Consider the following 27,422-nt stretch of genomic DNA (forward strand, 5'->3'; position numbering starts at 1 on the left):
AGGCTCTGACAGGCAGCCCACTTCTCTCAGAGATTAGCATTTGCAACTTTGGCTAAGAAAGTTTTCACCCTTGCTGAGCCTCAGTTTTCCCATCTGTAATGAAGGCATATTATCCAAGTCACAGGGCACAGGTGCAGGTGGGGTGAGGCCATATACAAAACTCCAGGGACTGTGCTGGGACAGGAGGTTCAACTACAGTAGACACACACACACACACACACACACACACCAAAAAAAAAAAAAAAAAAACCCATGCAGCAGCACACCCCAACCACATCACACCACAGACCACAAACACACCCGCACCCCACACACCACACACTCCTCCCTTCCCCGCTCTCCTCACTAATTCCTTCCCCTTTCTGCGAGTTTTATGACGGTTCATAAAACAATTTCATCTGCAAGTTTAAAGATCCCAAAACACCCGGAGAGAGTTTTTGCTCAAAAATTCAATGTTTCCAGATTCCCATTCTCTGGATCTATCTGCCCCAAATTTCAGGTTGCCACGAGTTTGTGCCCCTTTGGATAAATCTCTGTGTTGATGGGTTTCTCCTTCCCAGATAATGGGTAGCCTTTCCAGTTTTCAGCAGTAGCAGATACTATCACGCTGCACCCTGTATTGGGCAGAGGAATGCAGCCTCCCTGGGACCCTGCAAAGAAACTCCATCTGAGCCAAAGAGGATGTGCACCCTCCCTGGCAGGAAGGCGTTTGTGGCTAAGTCTAAATGAAACAGAAGTCGCTTCATGCCACACACACACACACACACACACACACACACACACACACATTAGGGGAACCGTCATTTTCCTACGCACCCTCTGACATCAGCCACCTTCTCTGTAGCCACGGTTTCTCTCTGCACTCAAATTAATCCCGGGCCATGAAAAATGAACCTCTCCCCCACCCTTGCTGCCGCCTCTTGCCTCACGCCCCCAGAGAAGAGTTCCTCCGCCAGGAAGCCGGTGAAGGTTTTTTTCCAAGTCACATGATCCAGGATGCAGGGGGAGAATCCTTCTTGGAACAGAGATGGGCCCAGAACCGGATCAGATGAGCAGAGATAAGGTGTGATGCGGGGCAGCCTATATAAAGAATGGACCCAGGGTTACAGCCAGCAAGTGACCCCGGAACCCCTTGCCCAGACCCAGCCATGCATGTGCCGCCAGGACCTGTCGCCGGCCCCTTGGGAACCACGACCCGCGGCTACTTCTGTCTCACCACCGTGGCGCTGGCGCTGTGCCTCATCTTCACTGTGGCGACCATCATGGTGCTGGTGGTTCAGAGGACGGTGAGTGGACTGGCTTCCTTGCTTGCTTCTCCTTCCTGATTGAAGTTCAGCTTCCCCCCAGCCCCAGGAAAAGAACTCTGGGAACAAACTGATACCTTAGCTGGGAGCAAAGAGTTGAAAGGAAAATGCTTAAAAGTAGCCATGTCTTATGTCGCGCAACAAAAGGGAGGGAAAAAAAAAAAAAAAAAAACAGGAACTTAACGCCCTGAAATAATTTGGATTTTGGAGAGAAACATTATTGGACCATCATCTCAAAACTTTCCAGACCTACATGAGCCAAAAGAGTGGAAAGAGCTATTGGCCTTGAGAAGTTAGGATTTAAATCCTGCTGAGCCAGAGACCCATGGTATCAAGGAAGGAAGCATTTGCCTGGCTTGGTACTAGGTGTTCCCAAGGCTCAGTCCTCTCAGTGCAAATATTCCCCAGGTTTCTGAAACCTCATTCATTGCTGGGGTTATTTGTTGCTGTTGTTTTTTGTTTGTTAACAAGGAGCTACATTTAGAGGCCAGAGTCTAGAAGGAAGCAGGACAGGCAAGAAGGCTGAGACGCCGAGAGCGTTGGGCATTTCAGCATTAAAACCACAGAACAAATCGAAAGCTTCCTTGCAAGCCGCTGCTTTGAGGAGCTGAGGGTGTGACCAGAAACAGCAGAGAGGCAGGCAGGAGAGGTGTTTTTAACACCTGTTCCCCTGAGATGCCTCAGAACTGGCCGGGGCACACGCTGGGCAGGGTCCAGCTGTCTCAGGAGATTTACTTTTCTTGGAGTAAGTGGTAAAGATTTGTCCTTGAAAACAGAAGGGATAAGGGAGAAAGCTCCTTTCCATTGTAGAAAATCAGTGTCAACTGAGACTCCATTAGTAGGTAGCATGTAGAACATAACCACACTGATAGTGTATATGGCTCACAGATTTTTTGAAGTAAAGATTTTGTGAACTTGGGTGGTGTAAGAACTGTACCCATGCACATGACATCCTACCGAAGCGAAACTGGGTCTGTTACTTCATAACTCCCACTTTCCATGGTACTACGATCCTGCAGAATTCCTTCTGGCTTTCCTTCAGCCGTCTCAGGCCACATGCTCTGTAACTTATCAGTTGCTAAAAAGAATGGGGCTTTCAAAGGCTTTGGCACTGAGTTCTCAAGTGTCACCGCGTTTTGAGATTTAACTGAAGCTTTGAAGCTCAGATCTCCATAAGAGCAGGAAGAAGGGGCATCGCTCTATTTGATTTGGATGGTGGATTTTGTAAAACTCATCATTTAAGGGACTTGGCCACATCCACTGAGAATAACACTCCTAGAAACATTCTAGGGCAGCCTTTCCTCTGCGTGACTCTACAGTTTCTGCCACTGTCATTTGGAGTAAACCAGAAGTGTGCTGTTTTATAGCAATAGCCAGGGAAAAGAAACTGAAGGGTCCTGGAAGGAGTTCCTTAGGAAAAGATGCTGGTAGAGCTGTCGGGGCGTGGGAGGTGGCCACGGTGGGGTACAGGTGGCAGTGGTGATGTAGGAAGCCAGAGAGCTCCAGAAGAGCCCTCATACCGAAGCCAGCGTGGAGCCAGAGGATTCCTTCTGTGAAAGAACTGGAATGGATCCTTCTGCCTCCTTCCGAAAATCCAGAGAACAGGGAATGGAGAGGGGACAGGGCTTGAGCGGAGCCACCTTAGAGAGCGTGTTCTCCGTGAGAACTGGACCGCGGAAGCTCCTGTCGCGCCCTCCTCTTGGGCGCTCCTTCCTCTCCACACCTCTTTCCTTGGCTTTCCCTCCATGCTCGGGTCTGATGAGGAGGTGCGCTTCGGAACCTGATCTATGCTGTGATTTCCTAACGTGAAACTTCAGTTACTGAATTCCAAGTCAAAGCCGTAGTGCAGCAGCTGTGATGTTAAGTGTTGGTTGCTTTACACATATCATTTCCAATAAATTTCTCAGACATTACCTGCGACGGGAGTTGGAAAACATGATTCCCAGGAGCCTGAACGATCAGGGAGGCATGGATAGTGAGAGGGAAGGTAGGCTGACTAGCGCAGGGGGTAACTGAGAAGAGTGAGGGCCTCAACTGGGTCTCTGGGGAAGAAATCAGAGGAGAAACCCCGGAGCTCAGATCTGCAGTCCTGTTCCCAGCAGAGGAAGGGGCTGGTGGCCGCATGGCACTTGCTAAGTGTGCCAGGGACAGGGGAAGAGAAGGATGAGGATGACTTTATTGCCATAAGAAATCACAGCTCTAGGTCAAAGGGCACATGTATCCAGCACATTTAGAACAGCTAAGTCATAACGTGTAATAAATGATACAAGGGAGGACGTGGATTACCAAAGGACCCCAGGTTAGGGAGAGAGGGTATTTCCCCAGCAGACTTAAGGAAAGCCTCCCTAGAGATGGGAGTTTCAGATCTGCGTGAGAAATGTCAAATGGGTGGAGAAAGGAGAGCCAAGGGCAAGACACTCCTGGCCAGCGAGCGGCACAGGGTGAGGAAAGGGATGGAGGAGAGAAGGTACAGGGCAGGCAGGACATGGTGTGACTTGAAAGAGCTCCAGCGTCAGACTCCATGGGAGAGATGAAGGAGAAATTCAGGTTCAATCGCAAACATTTATTGAGCATCTACTCTCTACGGGACCACCTTCTCATCACTACTCAGTGTAGCTAGCCTTGAACAAAACCAACGAAAGCCCTGTGTTTGCATGGCTTATGAAACTTTCTTTCTAGTGAAGTCTTTAAAACTTCTGTGACTGTTGCAGTTTTGTTTTGCTTATATACACCAGTACATTTATTACAAAAGATTGTGTTTACATCATTTAAGAAAAGTAACCAACAAATAAGGGAAAAGAAAGAAGCACAAGAGCTTCTGACACCCTCCCCAACCAACCACCAATCCCTCTTTGCTTAGATAACCACCATGAGCAGATTCTTATGTGTCCTTCCAAACATCTGTGCACCCACACCCGTTATTCTAACAGACCTTTAACGCTGTACCTGGCCTTATTTACTCGACAGTGCATCTTAGGGAACCTTCCATGTCAGTATGCAGAAGTCCATTTCATTCTGCTCAAGAGTCACGCAGTGTCCTCTTGTACCAATACCTCATCATCTATTTTATCTGTGCCTCTTGAGAGACACTTGTCTTTTTTCCTCTAGAATTTTTGCCTTCTGTGCACAGTTACAACTGTTCGATATATTCCTAGAGGTGGGAATAGAACATGTATTTTCACTTCAATAAATGGTGTCGCTCAGCCTCCACAGAGATTGTATCTGTAAGTTCCCGAGGAAATAGAAGTCTACCACCCAAGAGGCACCTCCTGACATCAAGAGGGAAAGAAAGAAAATTGATATATTACTGAGGAAGCCCAAGTTTTCATGCAGGGAGGCTGCAAAAGACTATAGAGCCTAGATAAAATGTTCACACAATTTATAAAAAGAAAAAAGAAAGTCAAAGAAAAAAGCTTAACATTTCTCTCATTCCCTAAAGAGCCAACAGAATACCATGAGATAGGCTCCGGGATCACAGCAGAGGGAAGTATTTACATCCCAGAGTGTCTTGAGACCCTGCACCTGAGGGACATCTCTGCCCCCAAACCAGGAGACAGGACTAGTCCAGCCCCAGGAGAAAATGTAAATGGCCACATTCCAAATGGAAGAGCAAGGGCTTAGGACTGTTGGATTTTTAAGTACTGTAGACAATTTCTAGAAAGAGAAAGCAGCAGCCTCCTTTCTCTTTATAAGCAAATATATTTGTTTTGAAAAAAAATGTGACCTCACAGTTCCCCCTACCACCCACCAAGAGGGAAGCAGAGCACCTGTTCAAGGGTAGCCAATGTTGGCAGCCACAGTGTGGTTTGGGAGTTGTTTTTAAACTCAGATGCAATCAATGCAGAGGTGAGTTGACCTCCCCACACAGGATGCTTCCCTCTACCTAATAACCTTCATCTGATATCCTAGTCCACTTAAGAATAAAAACACAACATCCTCTGGAAATGTTGTAAGGAGCAAGCCGGGAGCCAGGCTGGGAGGGAAGGAGTTCTGTGGACCAAGCAGCACCCTGACTTCTGGGAACTTTCTGCTAAACTGAGGAAACAAAACCCAGGAACTGGAGTTCGAGGCCAACCAGCAGAGAGGGAGATGATTTCTGTGTGGGATTAGGGAGGTGTTTGTAGGAGAACTAGGCTAGAAGCCAGGTCTCTGAGAATTAGAAAGATCATGTCTTATGCCCAAAGTTCTGTTTGGAAAGCTTTCACCTAGACTGACCAAGAGTCAATGCTTTCTCACATTTGTGCTATTGAAGTACATGAAAGTAAGGTGCAGATGGTGTGACCTCTCCCCCACCCGAGCTCCAGTACCCATCTCCCACGTACCCGTGTCATGACCATGCTCAGAGAGCTCAGGGCGGCTCAGTGGTGTCACCTAAGGGTAACAGGACACAGTCCATGTTCACATTTCCCCTCCTTCCCACAAAGGTCTTCTACAGCTGTTCTGTTCAATTTTGTTGAGGGACCTAGAATCCATTCTAGGGTCACATTGCATTGTAAGCTAGAAGGTCGCCGTTTATGAGTAGTCCCAGGAGTTTGTTGGAAACACAGAATCGCAGGCCCCACCCAGAGCTGCTGAATCGAATCTGCATTTTGACATGTTCTCCAGACAATTGTGCATACAATCATCGTGCCCTTTCTCATTTGTTTTTCATGACACTGATTTTTTTGAAGGGTCCAGGGGCATCTTGTCGTGGCACCGTACATGTTCTGGGTTTGTCCTGGTGTTGATTCATAAGTATGAAATATTTCTGGCAAGAACAGTACTTAGGTAATATTACCTGCTCCTTTTTGTCACGTGGCTAGAAGCACAGGTCAGGATGCCCCACATCTGGAGGTCCCATTGTTGGCGATACATTCAGTTGCTTGATTAAGGCGGCAGTCACCAGTCATCCCTTTTCTAAAACATTATTTTCTTCCTTATTAGTAATCTATGGAGTAATGCTGTGAAGACATGAGATTCCTTCACTTGACCTTTCTTGATATCACTTGTCTGAGTCACTCCGTGGGCTGAGGGTGCAGAGGATGCCCATTCTCCTTCCTTCCACACTTCCTGGCTGTGTTCTTCTGTGAAGTAGAGCTCTCCCTTGGCAGGAGGCTGGTGGGCAGAGGTGGGCAGGGTATTCCAGATGGGACCCATGAGCAGAGGCACAACCAAAGGAAGGCCAAACTGGGTATGAGGAGAGGATCGATGGGGTCAGAACAGGGGTTGGTCCAGACTCAACAGGGAGCAGCAGGAGGAGATGCCAATCAATTAATAATTTTAACAAAATCAAAAGTACCGATAGAAGAGACTGAGAGGAAGCCAACTCTGTCTTCAGCCCAGGAAGGTTTCCTAAACCCATATCCGAATCCAAACCCAAATCCAACTCAATCTCCTAAGGTCATCTCTCAGGACCTCAAGTGTTCTAGCTGTCCCCGGAGTAATGTCTCCAAGCTCTTGCTGCTCCAGGTGGGGTCCGTGGCCCACCAGCATTGCCATGACCTGGAAACTCACCAGAACTTCAAACACCTAAGGCCCCATCCCAGATCTGCTGAACCAGAATCTGCATTTTGTGAAGATTCCCCCAGGTGATGGTAAACCCCTGCAAGCGGAAGAAGCACTTTCAACACACTCTGGCCCAATCCCCACCGTCACAGACCATGGAAAACCAGGGGCTCTCAAGAAAAATGCTCCTCTCCCTAGGGATTTGATGTGATCGCCATTCATTTTCCCAGTGGATCTCAGAAGCTTTCTCCTGCCCTACAGATAACAGAGCAGTGCCCTCAAAGCCAGCATATCTGACTTTGAGTCCATCCTCTCAATTTATCACCGGTGGGACCTTTTGTTATGAGGAAGTCACTTCTCTAAGTCATAGTCAACCCTGAACTCTTGGGGTCAAGGTAAAGGGCAAATAAGATAAAGCGTTTAACTTCAGGAGTAGCCCTCCTTAAGTGCTTAGTCATGTCAGCTTGAAAATGACAGTGATCTTCATGGACCAGGAGCCAGAACCCACCTCACCAGACATACGAGGCCAGGAAGGACGGGAATATAGAATCACCCTTGTCATGTTCCAGACATTAGCTACCTTTGGTCATTTTCAGTCACAGAGGATATTTTGTGTCAAAAGCAAAATCGGGAGCTGATTGCACCTGCACATCATTGCTCTGTGAAAAGAAATGAGCCTTCAAGATATTTGGGAAAATGAAGCACATCAAAAGGCTGTCCCCAAAATAGCCACCATTTTCCAGCAATTGTTAACACTTCATGTACAACAACGTCTCATTACATCTGCAACAACCCCAGTGGAAGGACAGTATATAAGGCACTCCAGGCAGAGAGGATGGCTGGGAAGGGGGTCATTTCACCTGGGTTCAAACAGGCTGTACATGACCATTCTTCCCTCCATACGCAGAGACGTCTTAAGTATTGCCTGGACACCCAGGAGACTTCCACAGAGGCTGGAAAAAAAAGAAAAAGAAGGTATGCTCAAGGAAGCGTAGCAGGTTGGTAACCATGGAGATGGAGTTTCCTGAGCTGCTCACTGGAGCTGAAAATGACCACCTGCGAGGGTCCACTGGTTTGTATCTGGGCCAGACCTATGTACTGTCTCGCTCAACACCATGTTGCTGCGCTGAACAAGATAGTATTTCCCCAGCCAGGGTCCAGGAAAGATGTGGGAGAACACTGGGGACGCCTTGCCGAAGAAGAGTGATAGACAACCCTCGGCATGGTGCCTTGGGCAGAAACAGCCTTCGACAAGTGTCAACAGTCACCATCTCTTTAGACCTATGTCCCCACCCTCGAATGCGAGGAGAGCGCCTATGCAAGGGGAAGAGAGAAAGGAATAAGCGGCCCCATACTTGGTTTCTAAGACAGGGTCTCTCCTGAGGCGGAGGACAATGCATGGGAGAATTGCAGGGCAGGGTCTGCCTGACTCCTGAGTGCCCGGGTCTCCTGCCCTACAAACCAGCTGGACGGTTTGAAGTGTCTAGGTTCCTCTCCAGCTTCGATTCTCTGATCTTGTCTCCTGTGGGCAGCCAGGGGGAGCTGTAGAGATCTTGTGCTCTTTTAAACAGAGTCCCACTTGTGTCTTGGATTCCCTGGGCCCCGGGTGAAGGTTTAAGCAACAGGACCCTCTGCCACACGGAGATGCCTTACCTTTGACATTCACCTTTCTGAAGTTAGGAAACCAGGAAGCACTCAGAGGACAGAGAAGGAGGCCTTCCCTGATGCCTCTTTCCTGATCGAACTTGCTGCTCCCAGTGTTTCATGGGCTAGGAGTATGAGCATCGCCTGGTAGCTTGTCAGAAATACTGAAGCCCAAGCTCTACCCAAACCTGCTGAACCAGAATTTGCCTTTTGACCAGATCCCCAGGTGATGTGTGCACACATTAAAGCTTGAGAAACGGTGTCTTAAAGCACTCTGATTTTTTCTTTCCTAGCTCTTGCCACCAAGTCGTCATTCTAATTATATATCTGTGTATTTTAAATGACTGCTTTAATGATTATATCCATAGCAGGTCCTTCGATGACTAACAGTACCTACCACTGGCCAGGTGTGTGATTCTCTAGTATTCCCCCGCTGGGATGGCTCTGCTGGTTTTGCTATTCTAGCATTCTCTCCTTGTCCTTGGATAGGCCCTGGGTGGCTGATGGATTCAAACCATGTTAGCACCACATTTAAATGTAAATGTTTCTTCTTGGTTCATTTGCATATCATACTAATCCACAGGCCTACTTGGCAGCAAATTAGTTGTGTATCAAATTTTGAAGTGCTAAGTGTTGTCTCACAGAGGCAACACCAAGGGGAATTTTGTTATGTCAGGTTTTCCTATGCTGCATGTGTAATCAAGCGACCACAAACGAATAGCATCGTTGGCTCAATTAAGAGCTTTCATCTAAGGTCAAAAAATGTCATAGAATATTTCAGTGGAGACTAAAAGATCTTTCAGACCAAATTCACTTCCTTTCCCCTGAGAGACTGAGGCACAAAGGTTCAGACTGACTGACTTTCCTCATCTCCAGTTCAGTGTGAGGCCCAGGCTTTGACTCCCGGAGACAGCCTGGGTCAGCAGCAGCGAGAGTCATGAAAAGAGACCCATTTATCACAGAGGCGTCCATGGAAGGCAGAGGACTGCATTCCTGTGACATGGTGGCATAAAACAGCCTAGGCACTGGTAGAGAACATTTAGAGGATCACATGTGGGCAGCTGCTAACCTAACGTCTCGTTTTGGTAGAGGTTGGGAAGTTGGATTTCCTCCAGGTAGGCTTCTCTGTCCTTCTGTAGGTCTTTATTAAGATTTCAATTCAATGCACTGCAGGGGATCCCAATCAACCAGTGCAGGTGTAAAAATGATTAGGATACGTCCGTCCTTCCTGGTAAGACACCTAAGAGGTGTCTCCATGGCTGACAGGGAGGAAGGGAGGCAGAACAGGGGAAAGAGTCTCTGAGAGGTTCACTGGGGACAACAGTGCCTTTCCGTTTCTCTGGACTATTAGCTCAGAGCACCTGAACTCGGTCTTTCTTTTGCCCCAGCCCAGGTTTTCACAAACCTCTTACTTATGTAAGCCGTTATGTATATATTTGTTAAATAGTGAGTAATATATATGTGAGTGCATGAAGTCATATTGATTTCCTGTATTTATAAATATTTGCATGTTATAGTCAGACATAAATGTGTAATAAATCCATGAGGGCAGGGACCCAGTTTATTCATGGTATCTTCCCAACACTTGGCATATAAACACCCAGTTCAGAATTTCCAACCACAGGAGAGAGACATGTGCCTTCCAGGTTCGTTTACAGCACACTTTCACGGATGAATCAAACGTGGAAAATAACCACATTATTTATATACTTCGCTCAATTGTTTTTATGTTAACCACAGGGGAAAAAAATCGGCACACGTGGTGGGGTGAGCACTGGACTGGCAGGCGAGCGCTCCAGCCGTGCTTCCTGAGCCTCACAATCTTACTGGGTGGCCCTCGGCCAGCCGTTCTGCGTCACCCATTCTGTCCCACGCTTCTCGCCTGGAAAGTGTGGATAGCAGTCCCTGTCTTGCATTTCTGACGGGCAGGTGGCTAAGCGAGTGGATAAGAAGCCCATTGTGAACTAAGTCAGCAGACCCATTTCTTAAATGGAAGAGTCAGATGGAGGGGGTTCTAATGGGCACCGTACTTTGACAACCACCAACATGGAAAAGACAAGAAGTTGTTTCAACTGAATGCTGTCCTCATCCGGCGCTTTCCTTTCTTCTCTTCCAGGACTCCGTTCCCAGCCCGCCTGACAACTTCCCCCTTAAAGGAGGTAAGATCTTGGAATTAGGAGTAAAGTTGTAGCAAATCGCCCAGATGACACCATAGGGTGCCATCATCAACCGGAAACGCTGGGACGGTGCGGGACAGGAGATGGGGGGGTGCAGGTGGGGCAGCTCAGGGTTGAGCTCGTGCACCTTGATCACCCAGGCGACCCCATCAGTGGTCGCTCCACTCAAGCTCCCGGTCCCTGCCACACTCCCGCTAGCGAACACTCTACGTCTGCAGAGGCCATGGCACAGATGCCAACAGGCATGCAAAGCAGCACGCTCTCTCCAGCTTGAAACCCTGCTTTGTGCAAATGGGGGTATGACCCTCAGCCCCCGGGAGCCTCTGCGTCTCATCTCTTACTTACGTGGAAATGACAGCGCGTATGTCACTGAGGTACTGGAGAAGCCACTCAGACCCGTCTGTAAATTGCATAGCATAGCAACCGCCACATCGTAATCCTTAGATAACCGGTCATGGCCAAAATGCATAATGAAGTTGAGGATTTGTGTAGACAGACTTTCTTCTCTTCACTCTACATTTCTAGTCCCTGGAGTTATTGCCTCCATCAGCCCCAGAGGGGCAACAGGCAGGGTTCAGTTAACACTGAGGATAAAAATCGTTGAGACCACCTGACTAGTGTTTTCACTGCTCAGAGGAGTAAAACTAAGACGCAGAGAGGGGATGTGAAGTGTCCCTAACTGGCATGTCCATCCTGTAAGCTTAGAGCTGGATAGCAAGCACAGCCACATAACCAGAGAAAAAAGGAAGGGAGAAGGGGTGGCAGTCATCACAGACACCAGGGTAGGGACCCTGGAGCACCTGGGGACCAGAGGTCACAGGTGACCTGACAGAGCTCCTCACCCCACACATCACATGTGGAATTTCCTTCTGGACACCCTTGACCTTGACTTTTCACCTACAGAGTTAGAAAGTAGGGGCAAAGGGTCCCTGGTTCTTTCAGGCAGATGAGTAATAACAGCTTTGTGAACAATGTCTCGCTCGGTCTTGGCTAGAATCACTTAGCATGTGGTCCCAATTCCCATAAAGCCTGTAAATCACTGTAAAGAGGAGCAAGGTAAAAGGCAGAGGTAAGAAACCTCCTTTTAAAAAGGCCCACATAGAAGTGTCTTAGCTGTACGAGCCATCTCCGCACCCAGCTCTGCCGCTCCAGTACTGAGGCAGTGAGATGGGTGTGCACTGAGCAGCATGCTGCGCTCCATAAAACTTGCTTTGCAGGACGAGGCGGTGAGCTGGATTTGGCCCACGGAGCAGAGTTTGCTAACCCCTGTCCTGGAGACGGTGCAGCTTTGGCGTGAGATGTCTCCGTCAAACTGTAACACATGTTCCTATGGAGCTTTGCAAGAAAGAAATGCACTGAGGATGCGTAACCCCCACACCGTGCCCCTGTTCCACCACCGCCGCCACCCAGAATTTCCAGGCAAAACCAGAACTTTCCTTTTTTTTTTTTTTTTTTTTTTTTTTTTTTTGAGAGGAAGCAGAGATCTTTAACCTGGACTGGTCTCAAGGACAAGGGCAGTTTTAATTAGCAATAGGCCTCAGCCAATGCACCACTCAGTTGCCTTACCTGTGGACACTCCAATTGCAACCTGCCAACGCAAGCATGCTGACCAGTGGTTCTGGCCCCATAATGGAGTTTCCCTCAGTCCACAGTGAAAAGGGAAAAAGAAGGACCAGTATCCCCTCTTCACATAGCCAGTGACATTTAATGAAGGGCACACTTCCTCTGAGCATGAATCCTTTCTATGTTTTTTAGGGTTCAAGTGTCCTTTCATTTACAAAACAAGTTGATGCAGGTGCAAGTTAACTTGGTTTGTCTTCTGTCAATCATTTTGTTTTGCTTAAATGATCACAATAGGCAAATTTTTTTTTAAAACTGCCTGTTTCACATTGATCTCTGAATTTTCATTTGTGGCGGAAATTTGTTTGGTTCACAAAATCCAAAATTTTGTGCAGTGTAGACCAGACTCCTTACCTGGGCCATGACTGGTGATATGGGAACAGGTAGTAGTCCAAAGCCAACCTAAGTTTACAATTTGATATTTCTGCAGCCAGATTTTTAAACATCTTAATAACAATTCCCACTGGGGCTGCGACACTTTCTGTACCTCCTCTGTACTAACTTCATCCCCAACCCGAGAGCAAGCAGCATGAGGATTAAAACTCACACGAATATGTCCACATACTGTGAAGAGCTGAGGCCCAAGGAGTCTGGACAGTATTATCAAAAACCATCTGAGGAGTTACTGACAGAGCAGAGGAGGATCCAGGGTGCATCCCTATGCCCCTTGAGATGCCAGGGTGCTCCTGAGTGTGGTCCCTGACTTTCTCCTGCTCTCCATGCAAGTCTACACTTCCCTTAGCTCAGCAAACTAAGTGTCTGTAGCAGGGACAGGTGGAAAGAACATCTCCGTGGGGCAAGTCACAGGTTCCAAAACTGGCCTCCACCCCCGCCGTCTGGGTTCTCTGGACAGGTCTTTTCTACTCTCTAAGCCTTGTCTGTAGCTCAAACACAGTGTACTAAATTAACTGAATGAGTCTCTTCAGCTGGGACACATTCTGAGACTGTGATTCTCTCATCCAACATGTAAAGATTAAAAAATAAAAATAAAAAAGTCTAACAATTACCTAGAGGGAATCTGAAACCAAGGACCTTCCCCAAGAAGCTCATCTGAGACCAGCACAAGCAGCAACCTGTCTATTTTGGGAAACAAACAAAGCAAAGCAAAACAAAAAAACCTTGCATGATATGCCAGGCAGAGGAGAGTCATGTTCCAGAAATTTCAGGGAGGAAGCTGCAGGGACAACGTGAGGCTTGTGGCTAGAGAGGGCAAGGGTGTAAGCCAGACAGCTTCCAGGGAGCCCTCTGCTAGGGTGAGTGTTGGAAATCTTTCACCATCAGCCGGAAACGAGCAGTGGCCAGAACCTGGGATGCAGGGCTGTACCCAGGCCAAAGTGACCTAACACAGGATACGCTTAGCTGCAGGGAAACCACAGAAAACCAGGCTGCCTCGGTAATGCGTCCTAACACAAGCCTCCCATTCCTGGCCATAACAGCCTCAGCCAACTGCCTCCTCGCACCCACCCCACTTGCTTGGGATGCAGGGACCATTCCAGAGGTTCAGGTGGAGCTGTATGCCAGGAAGAGCTCTGGGAGGAGAACCTCTTCCATGCCCTTCTCCTCTCTGGGTCTTATTCTCTCATCTAGAAGATGAAGCTAATAATGGTTCCTGCACGAAGCTACCGTGAGGATGAGCCTGCATCCTTGGGGCATGGGGTCCACCCTGCTCTTACACAGTCACGTAAATTACACCGGCTCCCCCAACATACAACCTGGAAGCAAGGAGGGTGGGGTCAAGAGACATCCGGGATTTTACTTCTCCTTGTCACTTCCGGTTCTGATTTTCTGCTTCCATGAGTTGAAAATCTCAGGTGCACACGGTGTGTGGCTTATTTGCCCAAATCACCGAACACAACCACGTTGCCTTGATTTGCCCAGAGTCCCAGTAGCAGCTCACATTTGTGTACAGGAGCTAGGGCCGCATATGCCAGCCCAGTACAGCACACACCATGCAGAACTGAATGGAGACCCTCCGTCTGTAAGGCCTCAGCTCTTCCAGCCACTGGGAATCCTCCAAGAGCAGCTGGCTCTCCTCCCTGCGGCCCAGGCCCCTGCCACAGGGCGATCCCCACTCCTTCCACCTCTTGTTATATCCTTCTCCCTATTTCTGCCCACCCCCACTTCCTCACAAAGTCTGCAGAAATTTAAATCCTACTGACTTCCCTTTGAAGAATGATTTTGGTCCTTTGGGCTCACCCTTAGACCTTCCCAATGTTCCCTGGGTCTTTTCATAACAAAATACCTCCCTCACCAAAGGGTTCTGGCCTGCAGTGGAAGAATTCTGCAGACCACGTTTCAGACAGCTCCTTGTCCCCCACAGCAGCTGTCTGAGGCTCTGGTAGAGAAAGTGGTGACAAAGATGGGCATCCACAACAGACTCAAAACTGTCCCCATACTCCATGGAATGCTCATTCACTCCTCACAAGTCCCGTTTTATATGTCAGGAATCAGGAACACAGAGAGGGCTACTGACTTGCCTAAGCTTTAACAGCAAGTAAGCGGTGGGGCAAGACCTCAGATCCCGCCTAAGCCTTGTGCTTGGTCAGGACTGGATGGTGGGACGTTCCCTGTGGTTGAGTTCTGGGTCCCAGAGGACCGCTGCAGGCATGCGGGTTTGTATAGTGGGGAGCTGAGGGATCGTGCGACCGGGGTGAGAGCAGCCTCACTGCCTGTCAGTTGGGAGAAATTTGTCTTCCCTGCAAAATCACAGAACCTCTATACCCGGAGGTTCCCGAAGCCCCAAGGAGACTGAAGCAGTAGGTAGACTAGATGTGGGTCCTGACAACCCCTTCAGAGCACCCCACCCTGGCCTGATTTCTGTCTCCCACTAGAGTCAGGCATCGAGGACAGAGAACAGGACTGGAATCTGTATACCTCCGTTCTAGTCCCACCATCAGCAGTAGCTCATTTTCCTCAGAGACTTGGATGCCGCATTTCTGAAGTATCAGGTGAGGGGACTGAGCCAGGTGACCTAACACCGGGATGGATTTTGCTTTGAGTATCACATTCCATATCAAAGGAATCTTGGGCTTCCTTGACTATGTTACTACGCTGACATTGACATTTGCAGGGCTCTGCAGGCTACTCTCCTCCCCTCTCCCCTGCTAAAAAGAAAATGCGACTGGGCGTGGTGGCGCATGCCTGCAATCCCAGCAGCTCGGGAGGTTGAGGCAGGAGGATCACGAGTTCAAAGCCAGCCTCAGAAAAAGTGAGGCACTCAGCAACTCAGTGACCCTGTCTCTAAATAAAATACAAAATAGGGCTCAGGATGTGGCTCAGTGGTCAGGTGCCCCTGAATTCGGTCCCTGGTATCCACCTCCAAAAAAAGAAAATGTGGATAGTGAAGGAGACCAAGAGAGTCTGGCTGTCCAATGAATCCCGAGGAAACAAGAAAAGCTGCCCCGTGAAGGCAGAGGATCTGAACCCAGGAGGCTGGCTCCTCCCCAACACCAGCTGTCCCTGATACTCTGTGGCCAGGACCAAGGTGGCGGCAGCCCCTCCAGGGCGGAAGAGATGAGGTGGGGGAACAGCAGCCTTCCTCTCCCTCCACCCTCTTTCTTCCCCTGACACTAGCAAGCAAAGAGCTCACTTCCAACAGGCGACTGACCTGGACCTAGAACACCCAAGTCACCATGGCCTCCTTCTCCCGGCTCCCCCCTTCTCTCTCTCCCCCCTTCTCTCTCTCTCTCTCTCTCTCCCCCTCCCTCCCTCTCTCTTCACAGCAAGAGGCAGCACTCCTGCTGTGGGGTAAATTGGTTTCAGATAGTCACAGGAGCCCATTGGCTTCTCCATTTCCTTAGGCATCCTCACCAAAGCTCACCTTAACCTCACTGGCTTTTTCTCAAGGCAGCACTAATGGAAATCAGGAATCACTGTAGGAGACATAACTAGGAAATGAGCCACTCGGAACACCGTGGGATGGGGTCCCAGGAGGCCATCCAGCGTTCTGTAGTCATCTGCTCCTAATCCCCACACCCAAACACAGAGAGGAGGAGGAAGAGGAGACGCAGGGGAAGCGGGGAAAATGGAAAGGAAAAAGTCCCTGAGATACATGTGAAAATCTGTATTTGAACTTAGCACATGAAAATCACAAGTCTCTGAATCGAGGGGAAATCTCGGGGTTCACCATCCAAATACGTAAGGAAGAAAACTGAGAGAAGAGGGGAGAGCAGGCTGGTTTCGTGAGGTATGTCACTCAAGCCCACTGGTCGACTTGAGTGCACACCAAGCACACACACCCTGGACCAGGGAGTGAGAGCAACCACTGTTGGCTACGGTTTTGGTGGAAGACACCAGACTCCTTGCTATGTACCATCTCGACCTTCCTGCCAACTCTTAAGGTAGGATTATTATTACTCTCACTTTGGGGAAGAGGAAAGGACAGCGCACAGAGGCGGGGAGACTTATGCAAAGTCACACAACTAGTAAGTAGCACAGGTGGGATTTGAACCCACGTTTACCTGACGCCAAGCCTAACTTCCCAGCCTCCTACTGTACTTCTGCATCACAAACAAGCTCAGGGATGGGGGCGGGGCTGTGCGTTATTTAAAATGTTAGTAGATTTCACTGTATGATTTCAGACTCACTTTTCTTCTAAGTTAAAGATTTCAGAGGTGCTTCTTCAACACCCCCAATAACGTCAACTCAATCTCCTTTTAGTAGAAATGAATTCCAAGAAAATACCTACAGAGTCGATAGGTTTATCTTCTCTATTGCAACAGGTCAGGACTGAACTCCAAAGAGCCTTCCAGGGATTTGTGCCTGTGGATGGCTTTTCATGTGCTTCACCCTGAGCAGGCTGAATGGGTGTTCCCCACTCAGTCGTCCTTTATTTAATAATCAGCTCATCCCGCAGCTCATTTCTCCATCGGAAGTCGGCCTGGTGGTATCAAGGCAATGGTCAAGCTGCAGCCCTTTGAAATGAGCCTTAGGTTAAAGATTCACGTGGATCCCAAATTCCTCTGAAAGGGGTGGGACTCCTCCAGATGTCACTGTTAAGACTTTCTGGGATCATCTCCTAGGAAGATGGAAGCCCAAATGCAGAGTCATTAGGATGATCCCTTTGCTTAAAAGGATTAAAATATTTTCAAGAGCTGAAAGGAGGATTCTGCACACTTTCCTAGAGTCATCAGATGGCTTCAGACTCTTAGGTTCGTAATTAATTGAGAAACTCCAATCCATCAGATAATGTCATGAGCTTCATTTTAATGAGCATTTCATTAGCCAAATCACTCTACTAAATGACACCGCTAAGCTGTGCCACTGTAACAACAAGGAAAAGAGGCCCAAGGGAGAAAGGAGCTACATTTGCCCAGTGTCCCCTCTGGCCACCTGCCACGCCAGTTACTCAACATCAATAATCTCATTGCATTGCCAAAACCTGCACATGTCGGCCTGGATCGTTACTAGCCTCGCAGTAAGGGGCTCGGTAAGGGGAAGGGATGAAGCCAAAGCTCAGAGCCCAGTCCTGAACCGGGGTGCTCTCTTCTGAGATGCGCAGCATCTGCCTGACTTTATGTCAGAGGTGCTGTGGAGCCGGAAGGGACCTGGCACTCAGACTGTGTACCATCTGGCTGGAATAAGCTGCTGCTTTTGCCATGGTAGAGCTGCCCTGGCAGTGTCTAGCTTTATGGAAGCCGGATTGCCCCTGACTTGCCACCTGGCACGGGCCAGCACACAGGCCTGAGTCACCTGCTGGCATGCTCCCACAGGACGGGACCAGAGAGGCTCATTCGAACTTGTTTTCCAACACCTCCAGCTGTCTCCAGTCTGCAGCCTGTGGTGGTTGCACTTAACTCTCCCTTCTCCATGGGATAATGAAAAGACAGGGACAGAGCTCCGGACAGAGTCAGGAGCCCTGAGTTCTGAATCCAGCTCTACCACTTACCTACTGTGGGGTCTTGGGCCAGACCCTCAGTCTCTCTGTGTTCTGTCTTCCCATTCATAAAACTAGGACCTCTGTGAACAGGGCCTCTAATGGTCCTCTCTATCCCTCATATCAATCTCAAAGTGGGACCTAGTTTAAGGTTGCCGTGTCCATGACCTTCGAGAGCGTGGTTCTTTCAACCTCTTTGAGCAATCTCTGTTTCTCCCTCTCTCCTCTGCAACTGACCAGTAGGGATTCCTAGGCACATCTTTCTCACCAACCTTCCAAAGCCAAAGGAAAGTCCATGATCCCTTTAGAAGAGGCTGGAGTTTGAAGACAAAATACAATATGAAAGCTTCATGCAAATGAAGACTGTGATCCTCAGAGGAATTCACAGAGTGCTTTGCTTATCTGAAAGATAAGTCCCAGGAAAGGCGTGTGGGGCCCTTGGCTCTGGTCCTGCCTGTCAGTAACTTACTGGGTGAGCTAGGACCAGCCTGTTAGAGGTGTGACCTTAGGGAGCTAATGAGTTATGTGCTTTCAAAGCTGGACCAGGTGCCCCCTCAGGGAACTTTCATTTCTAAAAACCATGCAAATTCTAACAGAACCAGAGTCTTCATGACTTAGATTGCCCCCAAAGCTAAAATGCTCTGTTCTATCACGTCTAGGATCTGAAAATTTCAATGTGTGAACACAGCCTCTTACCTTGGGTTGAGCAATATGTCCACAAAGAGAAACGGAAGTAGGGCCGACTCCCTGTGCCCAGCCCCAGTGACCCCCCACTGCGGCCTGGCAGGAGAGAGCTGAGATGGGACAGCCTGCTAGAAAGAGCTACAAAGTCCCTTCTAGATCACAGTCCACACTGCTCTCCCTCTAGATCCGGACACAGAGCCCAGAAAGAGGAATTCTGGGAGTCGAACTCCCAGGCATGGATTCAGCCACTCCCTGCACACAGTTCTCATTCCCCCACCCTGGTTTTCAAACTAAACCCCTGCAGACATCACATCCAGTGGGAATCGAGAGGCTGTGTTGCTCCCCACCCTCCAGCCCTCAAGACTCCAGGGACATTGCCAGGTTCCAGCTGCATGAGGCACCATCTATTGATAAGCCGCTCCCTCTTGTCTTTATACCAAAAAGAAAGTCCCCTCATGGACCCACATGGTGACAGGGACACAAGCCACAGGACTGGTGACCCGCAGAACTTACCTACCTCTTGACAACAGCCTCTCGACCCCCAAGGCAGCCCTGACTGAGCTTCTAGCTCTGCAACTTACAGCACGTGTCCTTTAGTCTAGGCCTTTCCATGACCAGTGGCTTTGAGAGTGACTTTGGTCGTTAGCTCAAGATTTCACTCCAGCCTTAGTGACTGGGCCCCAGAGATCAGGCTGCACTGTCTTCCAGCTGGCAGCCTCGTCAACTCTTAGCAGAGATTGTGCCCTCCCCAGGGTCTTGCCCTATACCCTCAATAGCTCCTCCGGTGTCCTGCTTGCTCTAGTAATGCCATCTGTATGTGTGTGTGTGTGTGTGTACCAAGGAGTGAACCCGGGGTGCTTAACCACTAAGCCACATCTCCAGCCCTTTTTTATTTTTACTTTTTATTTAGAGAAAGGTCTCACTAAGTTACTTAGGACTTTGCTAAATTACTGAGGCTGGCTTTGAACTTGCGATCCTCCTGCGTCAGCCTCCTGAGTCACTGGGATTACAGGTGTGTGCCACAGCACCAGGCTGGTAATGTCAGTCTTAAAAGGAGAGTTGCCTGTGTTTTTCCTTTAGCTAAAAGTCTAAAAGACGCTTTAAGAAAAACTAAAATATGACATGCCATTTGACTTCAGGAAATGCAAATGATTCAAAATAAGGGCTTTTTTTTCCCCATCCTTGGGTTTCTCAGAAACCTCAGCTGAGGTCACCCCACTATACATGTGAAGAACAAAGGGGAAGGGACAACAAAAGATCCTGCACATGTGAGAGGCAAGTCTGGGCTTGTATCTCTGCCACCGCATGTTTATGGAAGCTCACCTGGTGCAGGTGCCAGAAGGGCCATGGAGTGAGGGGCCCTTTGGCCAGTGAAGAGCCCGTTTCTGATTTGATAACGCCAACTTCACCCCAGCATGATTCTTGTCTTCCCATCTAACCTGACCTGCAGCCCTTGGAGGAATGAGGCCCAAGTTATTCCAGCCCCCAGAGGAAAAGCAAACCCAACATCCCTATCCATTCATCTTACTCATTTAACTTGTCTCCACAAAGGAAATACGAGAGATGAACTAGATGATTCGATTCGACAAACATTGACATTACCTCTTCTGGACTGGGCAGTGGCGATGTGTAAACGGTAGCCTCTGCCCTGAGGTTCATAGGTAAATAAGCAAACAGAGGAAGGGGCGGAGAAGCTGTCCTGGAGGAAAGGACCGCCGGGTTGTGTCTCAAATGGCAACTGGTCTGATGGAGGTGGGATTCAGGTGGAGGGAACAGTGGGGGCCAAGGTGGAATGAAATATTAATCTGGTGTGTTCGGGAGCTCCGCACACAGACTCCCATAGAGAAGTCAAGATCCACTCAGGCATTAGAGTCTGTGCAACCCGAGTCTGAACCTCCACCCTGCCGCCAGCGAGGTCTCTCATGGAAATTTCTCATGAAAATTAAGTGAAATGATTCCTGTAATGTGCTTTGCAGAGTACCTAGAAAATAGCCATGGCTCCACACATGTTCATTATTATTATTATTAATATTATCATCCCAGAGTGAAAGGGAAAGAGGGAAGGTGAGGGGTGAGCCTGGAGAGGTCCGAACACGAGGGGTCACGCATGCCATGCTGAGGAGTCGGGCCTGGTCCTGCAGACACGAGAAGGCAGAGAGGATTCCAAGCCAGGAGGGTCAGTCAGACCCACCTCCCTACAGCTCCTCCTCCTTTTTGTTCTGTAGCCCCCAAGAGGAGGCTGGGCCAGGGGACTCTCTTATGGAGGTGACAACCTCTTAGGAGAATGAGCAGCCCCCAGTGTTGTGATTCTGACTCTGCACACCCAAGAGTGAGGCTGTGGGCCGCATCGGGACTGGCACACTGGCTGAGGGATGAGCCAGGCATGTGGTCCAGAGATGGTAGCTGACCCACCAGCCCTTGCACCAAGGGGGCTTTGGGCCAGAAGCTCTGTGTGGGAACTGGGGGATTCTCTAGCAGTGAGCTTGCTCAGACGGCAGAGGGAACTCTCCACTTCACTTTAACCACTTCAAGGCCCCACAGAGCTTTGAAGAAGCCAGCAGGGACTTTCTCAGGCCTGAGCAGAGAGGGCAATGGAGAAGTTCGTGAACCCAAATAGAATACTCAGAGATTCAGGGGGCAAACACACCAGGGTGTGGCCACCCTGGGGCCAGTGGCTGCCTGGGCTCTGATGGATGGACTGAAAGGTTATCTCCGATGACCTCGTCAAAAGACGTCAATGTCAGTTTGGAGATCTCCCAGTTTTACAAAGTGGGGAACGGAGGCTCAAGAAGAGAAGAGATCTGCTCTAAATAAGTTGAGTTTGTGAGTCATGGAAGGAAATGTTTGGTTTAGTTCTTTGTATCCAAAATAGTTAGTAGAATAAGAAAAAGTTAAGCTATCATCTCTGATAAACATATTAAAAATATTTTTATTTCTTAAATACCATAATACCTTAATGCCATAATTGCTGTTTGCCCCTGTCAAGGAAGCTCCTGCTAAGATATCTTTAATCCTTTTCCTTCTTAAAATTGAGCAAAAAGATGTTTTGTCTTTATTGTCTAGCAAAATGACCCAGAATAGGAAACTTGGCCTAAACTTGGTCAGTCAGATGTGGAGAATGTCGACATTCCACAGGCTTGCTTGACCATGAGTCTATCCTTGACCATCATCAGGCAACATGAATAAGTCCACAGGGTTAGTCTGAGAACCAGATTAGATGATACCGATGAAAGTACACAGAGCAGAGTCCTGTGCACACACAGTAGGTCAGATGGAAATAATCAGTATCAGTATTTAAGTTCTGATGGCCACTACCTGGGTGAGTGACATAGGACAATGTATATCATGGATCCGATCCCCAGGGTTTTCCCATCTGTCAGAGGCACTTACGAAGGTCACTTTCATGGAGTTGATACAAAGACCAAACAAGCTGAAGTACAGGGAAGAATGAGAAGGGCCTCCGTCCCATTATGGGAACTCGGGTCCCTTCGTTTCCTTCTCCTGACTTTCTACAGTCTCCTGTAAAAGCCCAAGAGGCAACCTTCAGTAAAAATAAATTTTAGAAAATTACAACTCCTAAGATACTCGACAGTACAGGGTCCCGGGAAAAGATCCAGCGGCCAGGGCCCAGAGCAGCAATTCACGTTCTTCTCTTGGTTTTTAGGAAATTGCTCTGAAGACCTCCTGTGTATCCTGAAAAGGGCTCCATTCAAGAAGTCACGGGCCTACCTCCAAGGTCAGTAGGCATATCCGGGGTTCTCGGCCACGTGGAGGGCACTTCCTGTGGCCATTCAGCAACTTCTAAGCAGAAGTTCCAGTTGAAGTCCAGTGGCTGGTTCAACGTGACCTGCAGCCTGTTCCGTAAGGCCTGCACACAAGACCTTTCAGCATTCGAATTTGAATGCCTTGGGGAAAATGACAGTGTTAAGCTCCAAAGCCACAAGACTCCTCTTTCCTCAGCCCTTTATGTTACCTACCTGGGTCTCTGAAGGCACTTTTGTCCCTGTCTCCACCTTCCCCACCATCACCCCTCTCTATTCAACTAACTACCAGTTTCAGCCAAGGACACAGTCCATTTCCTATTGCAAGGGAAGCCAGCTCCTAAGCTCTGCCTCTATGAAGCTATTCACAAGGGAACCACAATTTTGCTTTGTCCCCAGATTGACAGCTTAATGAATGTGTTGGCACAGGGCCTGTTTGCATATTGCAGCATGCTTTATGTAAGAGGCTCCTGATAGATGAAACAATAAGAGGCACTTACACTGCAAAAGAATGAGATATGGAGGAAATGGCCAAGATTCTCTGAATGCCTATTTTGCTCATTTAAAAAATTCAATTTTGCAGTTAGATTAGTTCTTACCTTTCAATTGAATTGCAATGAAATTGAAAGGAAAGGTATATAAGCAATTAAAACAAATGTGTCAGCTTCCCAGTTCTAAAGGCACCCTATCAGTCAGTGCTGGCTTTCATCTGTTAGGACCCAGAGACTTGGCTTACAACATAAATGAGTCAGCTTGGAGGGTCTGCTAATCCTCTGCTTCTCTACAAATCCCAGATGGCAGAGCTCCTTAATGTACACATGAGGGGTTCCTTAACGTACACCTGCAATTAATTATGTTTGGCTACCCTTTAAAGAGAGGGGACATTCAAAACTTCAAATAATGAACAGAAAAAGGATACATCTTAGTGGAGATTCTCTTGGTCAACTTGATACCTGGATTGGTCATTAACTGCATGATATAGAATATCCTGTCTCTGACATTTTCCTTTAATGCCTTCCAAATAGTACTCACACCCTAACTGCTCATTCATGATAAATGGACATGACATCCAGACCTTCCGCAGAATATAGTCTAGGAGCTTATCGTCTAAAAAGGGAAAGATAATCATAACAGCATCGTAACATAATATGATAATAATTAAGGGGGGAAGCTTTCTATAGGAGGTAGATGTGCACTACTAGAGTGTTGTTACCCTCTAAGCTTTGAGTTTTGTACTAAAGGAAGAGAGGCAGTTTTCTACTTATGCCTTGAATAATAAGTAGACCCTAGAAGGAGTCACATGGAAGATATTCAGATGACTAGGACAGCAGGCAACATTATAGAAAACATGGGTCTTGAATGGGAACCTTGAATAAAGACAGAGTTTTCTAATCTGTAACCTAAAATGTGGTTAATAATTCTGTCTTTTATATGTCTCTTCTCAGTGTCCAAGCATCTCAACAACACCAAGTTGTCTTGGAACAAAGATGGAATTGTCCATGGGGTGAGATACGAGGATGGGAATCTGGTGATCCAGTTCCCAGGTTGGTATTTCATCCTTTGCCAGCTGCAGTTTCTGGTGCAATGCTCAAATCATTCCATGGACCTGAAGTTGGAGCTCCTCATCAACACAGAGGTCAAAAAGCAGGCCCTGGTAACAGTGTGCGAGTCTGGAATACAAACCAAAAACATATACCAGAATCTCTCCCAATTCTTGCTGGACTACTTACCGGTCAACACCACCATATCAGTCATGGTGGATAAATTCCAGTATGTGGATACAATCACCTTTCCTCTTGAGAATGTGTTATCTGTTTTCTTATATAGTGGTTCAGACTGAACAGTTTCTCTTGGCCTTCAGGAAGAAAACGACTCTCTACAGTACTTCCTCCATCCAAACACTTGGGCAAAAAGAAAATGTTAGAGCAAGACTGAAACCACAAAGCGTATTAAGTAGTATCCTTCTCCTTCTGTCTGTTGGGAAGATACAGCTCCGGGGTTAAAAAAGTGAAGTATCTTTCAGATGGAAGACAAGGAAGCCATGCAGTGTGGTGGAAAGAGCCCTAACTCTTTGGGCATTGGAAGGGATTGGGTTGCCCCAGCCAACTGTTCATTCACTAGTTAACCTTGAGCCATTCTTTCCCCTCCTGGAACTCAGGATCCAGGTCTGAAAAATTAGGGGACTGGATTTGAATCTCTCCAAAGTCTCCTTCACCTCAGAAGATCAGACCTGTGAACTGAAATTCCAGGCAGAGATCTGGAAGTTCCCAACCAAAGGAAGAACCCACATACCAGTATGAAACTGATGGTATCAGTAACATCTGACTGCATGTCATCTCAGCAGGTCAGAATATGGGGACAGTGTTCACGTGCCTTGCAGAATATGCCATGTGTCCAGCAAACACCTCGCCAGCTTTCGATGGCCAAGGTGATTCGGTCATTTAGCCAGAGAATAGCTCCTGCCATCTCTTGCATAATATGACTGTTTTATGCTTCAAACAACCCTTAGAAAATCAGTTCCTTGATGGACTTTTAAGTCCCCACAAAGTTGTTGACAGACAATGATGATGCTAAAGCAATGGTCAGAACCCGGGAGCCGTGGCAGCCTCCTGACCTGACTTGGGCAGCCAGGAGAGCTCTCCAGCTACGTCACGCTTGGCACTCCTGTGTCACCTTTGAAAGAGCGCCTTATTTGTGGGAGAGCTTTGACAACCATTGGAGTTGAAGTGTAAGCCCCCGAGGTCAGAGGCGAGTGGGAAAATAGGACCCTCTGCTGCTGTGCTAGAGACGAGCAAAATTTGCATTTTTCTCAAGAGGGTTAAGAGAAAAGAAGATTCCAGCAAAGTTTGTCCAAGAAGCCTAGAAAAGGTCTAAAGGAAAAGGAGGAGGAGGAGGAGGAGGAGGGAGTGGAGGAGGGAGAATAAACCCCAGCGGTTGTGGTGTGGATTGAGAGGAATGTGGAAAGATGAAATGGCGGAGGGAAAGCCCAAGTCCCTTGCGGAGCAGAGTGCCTGTGCACCTCCTCGGGGGTCTCCCTGTGAAGCTCTCATAAAGCCGACAGTTCTCTTCAACTCCTCCTGTGGGCGGATTCTCCCAGAGGAGCAGGCATTGGAAGAGGGGTTGAATTCCGTGAGCCAAGTGGCACATGGTCGAAAACAGAGGCTCACAAGGCTGGAGAATAAGGGGACATCTGGCATTGTAGTTGCACACTAATGGGACAGGAGCCATGATCTTGATTAGACCAACTCATGCGTTCTTTCTTTTAATTTAATTTAATTTAATTTGTTCTTTTCAAATATACATGAGAGTAGAGTGTATTTTGACATATCATACCTACATGGAATGCACTCTTGAAAAGGTACGTGTGACCTAACTCTGTGTAAATGAAGCAAGTGTTCGGTCCTCTCATCTCTAACTCAAGTTCAATTTCATGTTCATTTTTTACCAACTGACTTTCATACAAGTGACTCCTAATCTGACTTGCCAAGCAATGCTCAGGACGTCAAAGACACAAGCAAAAAAGAATTACACATTTCATTTAAAAGAACGAAGTGCTTGCATAAATAAATAATGATGAATATTAATAAGTCAAAGTCTGGATACATAGGAAGTAGACAATCCATAGAGATTAAAACTAAATCCTATTTCTCTGGAGGGATAACCATCCCTGGGAATTTCATAGCCAAAGGACACCATCTGTGCAAGTGAAACAAATCATTTACCCAACGGGGATCCCAGGCTACTAAAACATAAGCCTCTTCAGTAAAAAGTCACTTGAGCTTAAAGACCCTTCCCTCTTCCTTTCCTTCCACGCCCAATCCCAATGCACATAGTGTACTTGCAGAATACATAGAGTTCTGTAGAGGTGAGTTGATGAACAATGCCAAGTTCAAGGTAGACCGAATGTATTCCTGCCCTTGGAAAAATATCACATAACCTCCTCCACATTCACTAACTTTATTTTCGCCTGGCCTCCCATCACCTAGCAATGCCTCCAGTAACCGCATCATCTAATTCCTCCTCAGAATCCCCCAGTCACACAAAAGATGGCTCAGAAAATGGCCCAGTGCCCAGAAAGGGTTTGATAGGAACAGGCCCTAAAGAGAGGGAGTGCTGAGGGAAGCTGGTCAGATTTACCAAACAGGGAGAACTTCCAGGATCCAGGGAATACACTGGCTGTTCCAGCACAGGGGACAAAACCCTTCAATTAAAAGGATACAGAAGTGTCATCTCTGGCATGATCCTGAGACATCAGTGCAACTCCTATGGGATGGAAACCCAGTGGGGAACAGTTGCTTGTCAAGTCCTGGCTAGATTTGAATGCAGACCCCTGTATCCTGTCTCTGCAATATTCCCCTATAGACTGTATTGGACTCCTCCTGTGACCTTCTGCAAACATGTGTGTGTATGTGTGCATATACGTGTGCATATGCATGTGTGTATATACAGACATATATTATAAATGCATATACATATATGTGTTTTTCCCCTCTCCTGTTTTACAGGTCATCTACTTAACCTGGGTTCAGGGGAGGAAACCTGATTCTTGCTCTGGGAATTGCAAAACTTATATATGCTTATATTTATTTTTAATTAAAAAGAGAACAGAAAAGAATATTTCTTCCATTCCTCATCTGCTTATTTAATAACTATTAATATTTTGCTATATTTGCTTCTGCTTCTTTTTAAAGTAAAAGAATACATATAGAGTTAAAATCCCACTCCTCCATCTATTCCCTTATTTCCTCTCCAGAGATCATGTGACCACGGCCTGGAAGTGTGTATGTCTTTCACTTGTGTAATTTTATATTTGTTTTCCCATAAGAACACATAGTACAATTTTGTGTGATTTTTAGAATTTTAATAAATGATA

General features: G+C 47.7%; 1 protein-coding gene across 1 annotated transcript; it reads left to right on the forward strand.

The window, feature by feature from the left end:
* The first annotated feature begins 824 nt into the window (after nt 1-824).
* Nucleotides 825-27,422, forward strand: Tnfsf8 (TNF superfamily member 8). The gene is made up of 4 exons (XM_047523676.1): nt 825-1,286; nt 10,549-10,591; nt 22,453-22,524; nt 23,995-27,422. The coding sequence occupies exons 1-4, from the start codon at nt 1,092-1,094 to the stop codon at nt 24,387-24,389; spliced, it is 705 nt and encodes a 234-aa protein (XP_047379632.1). The 5' UTR covers nt 825-1,091; the 3' UTR covers nt 24,390-27,422.

This window comes from Sciurus carolinensis, chromosome 14 (genome assembly GCF_902686445.1).
Source record: "Sciurus carolinensis chromosome 14, mSciCar1.2, whole genome shotgun sequence".
In the NCBI taxonomy this organism is placed as follows: domain Eukaryota; kingdom Metazoa; phylum Chordata; class Mammalia; order Rodentia; family Sciuridae; genus Sciurus; species Sciurus carolinensis.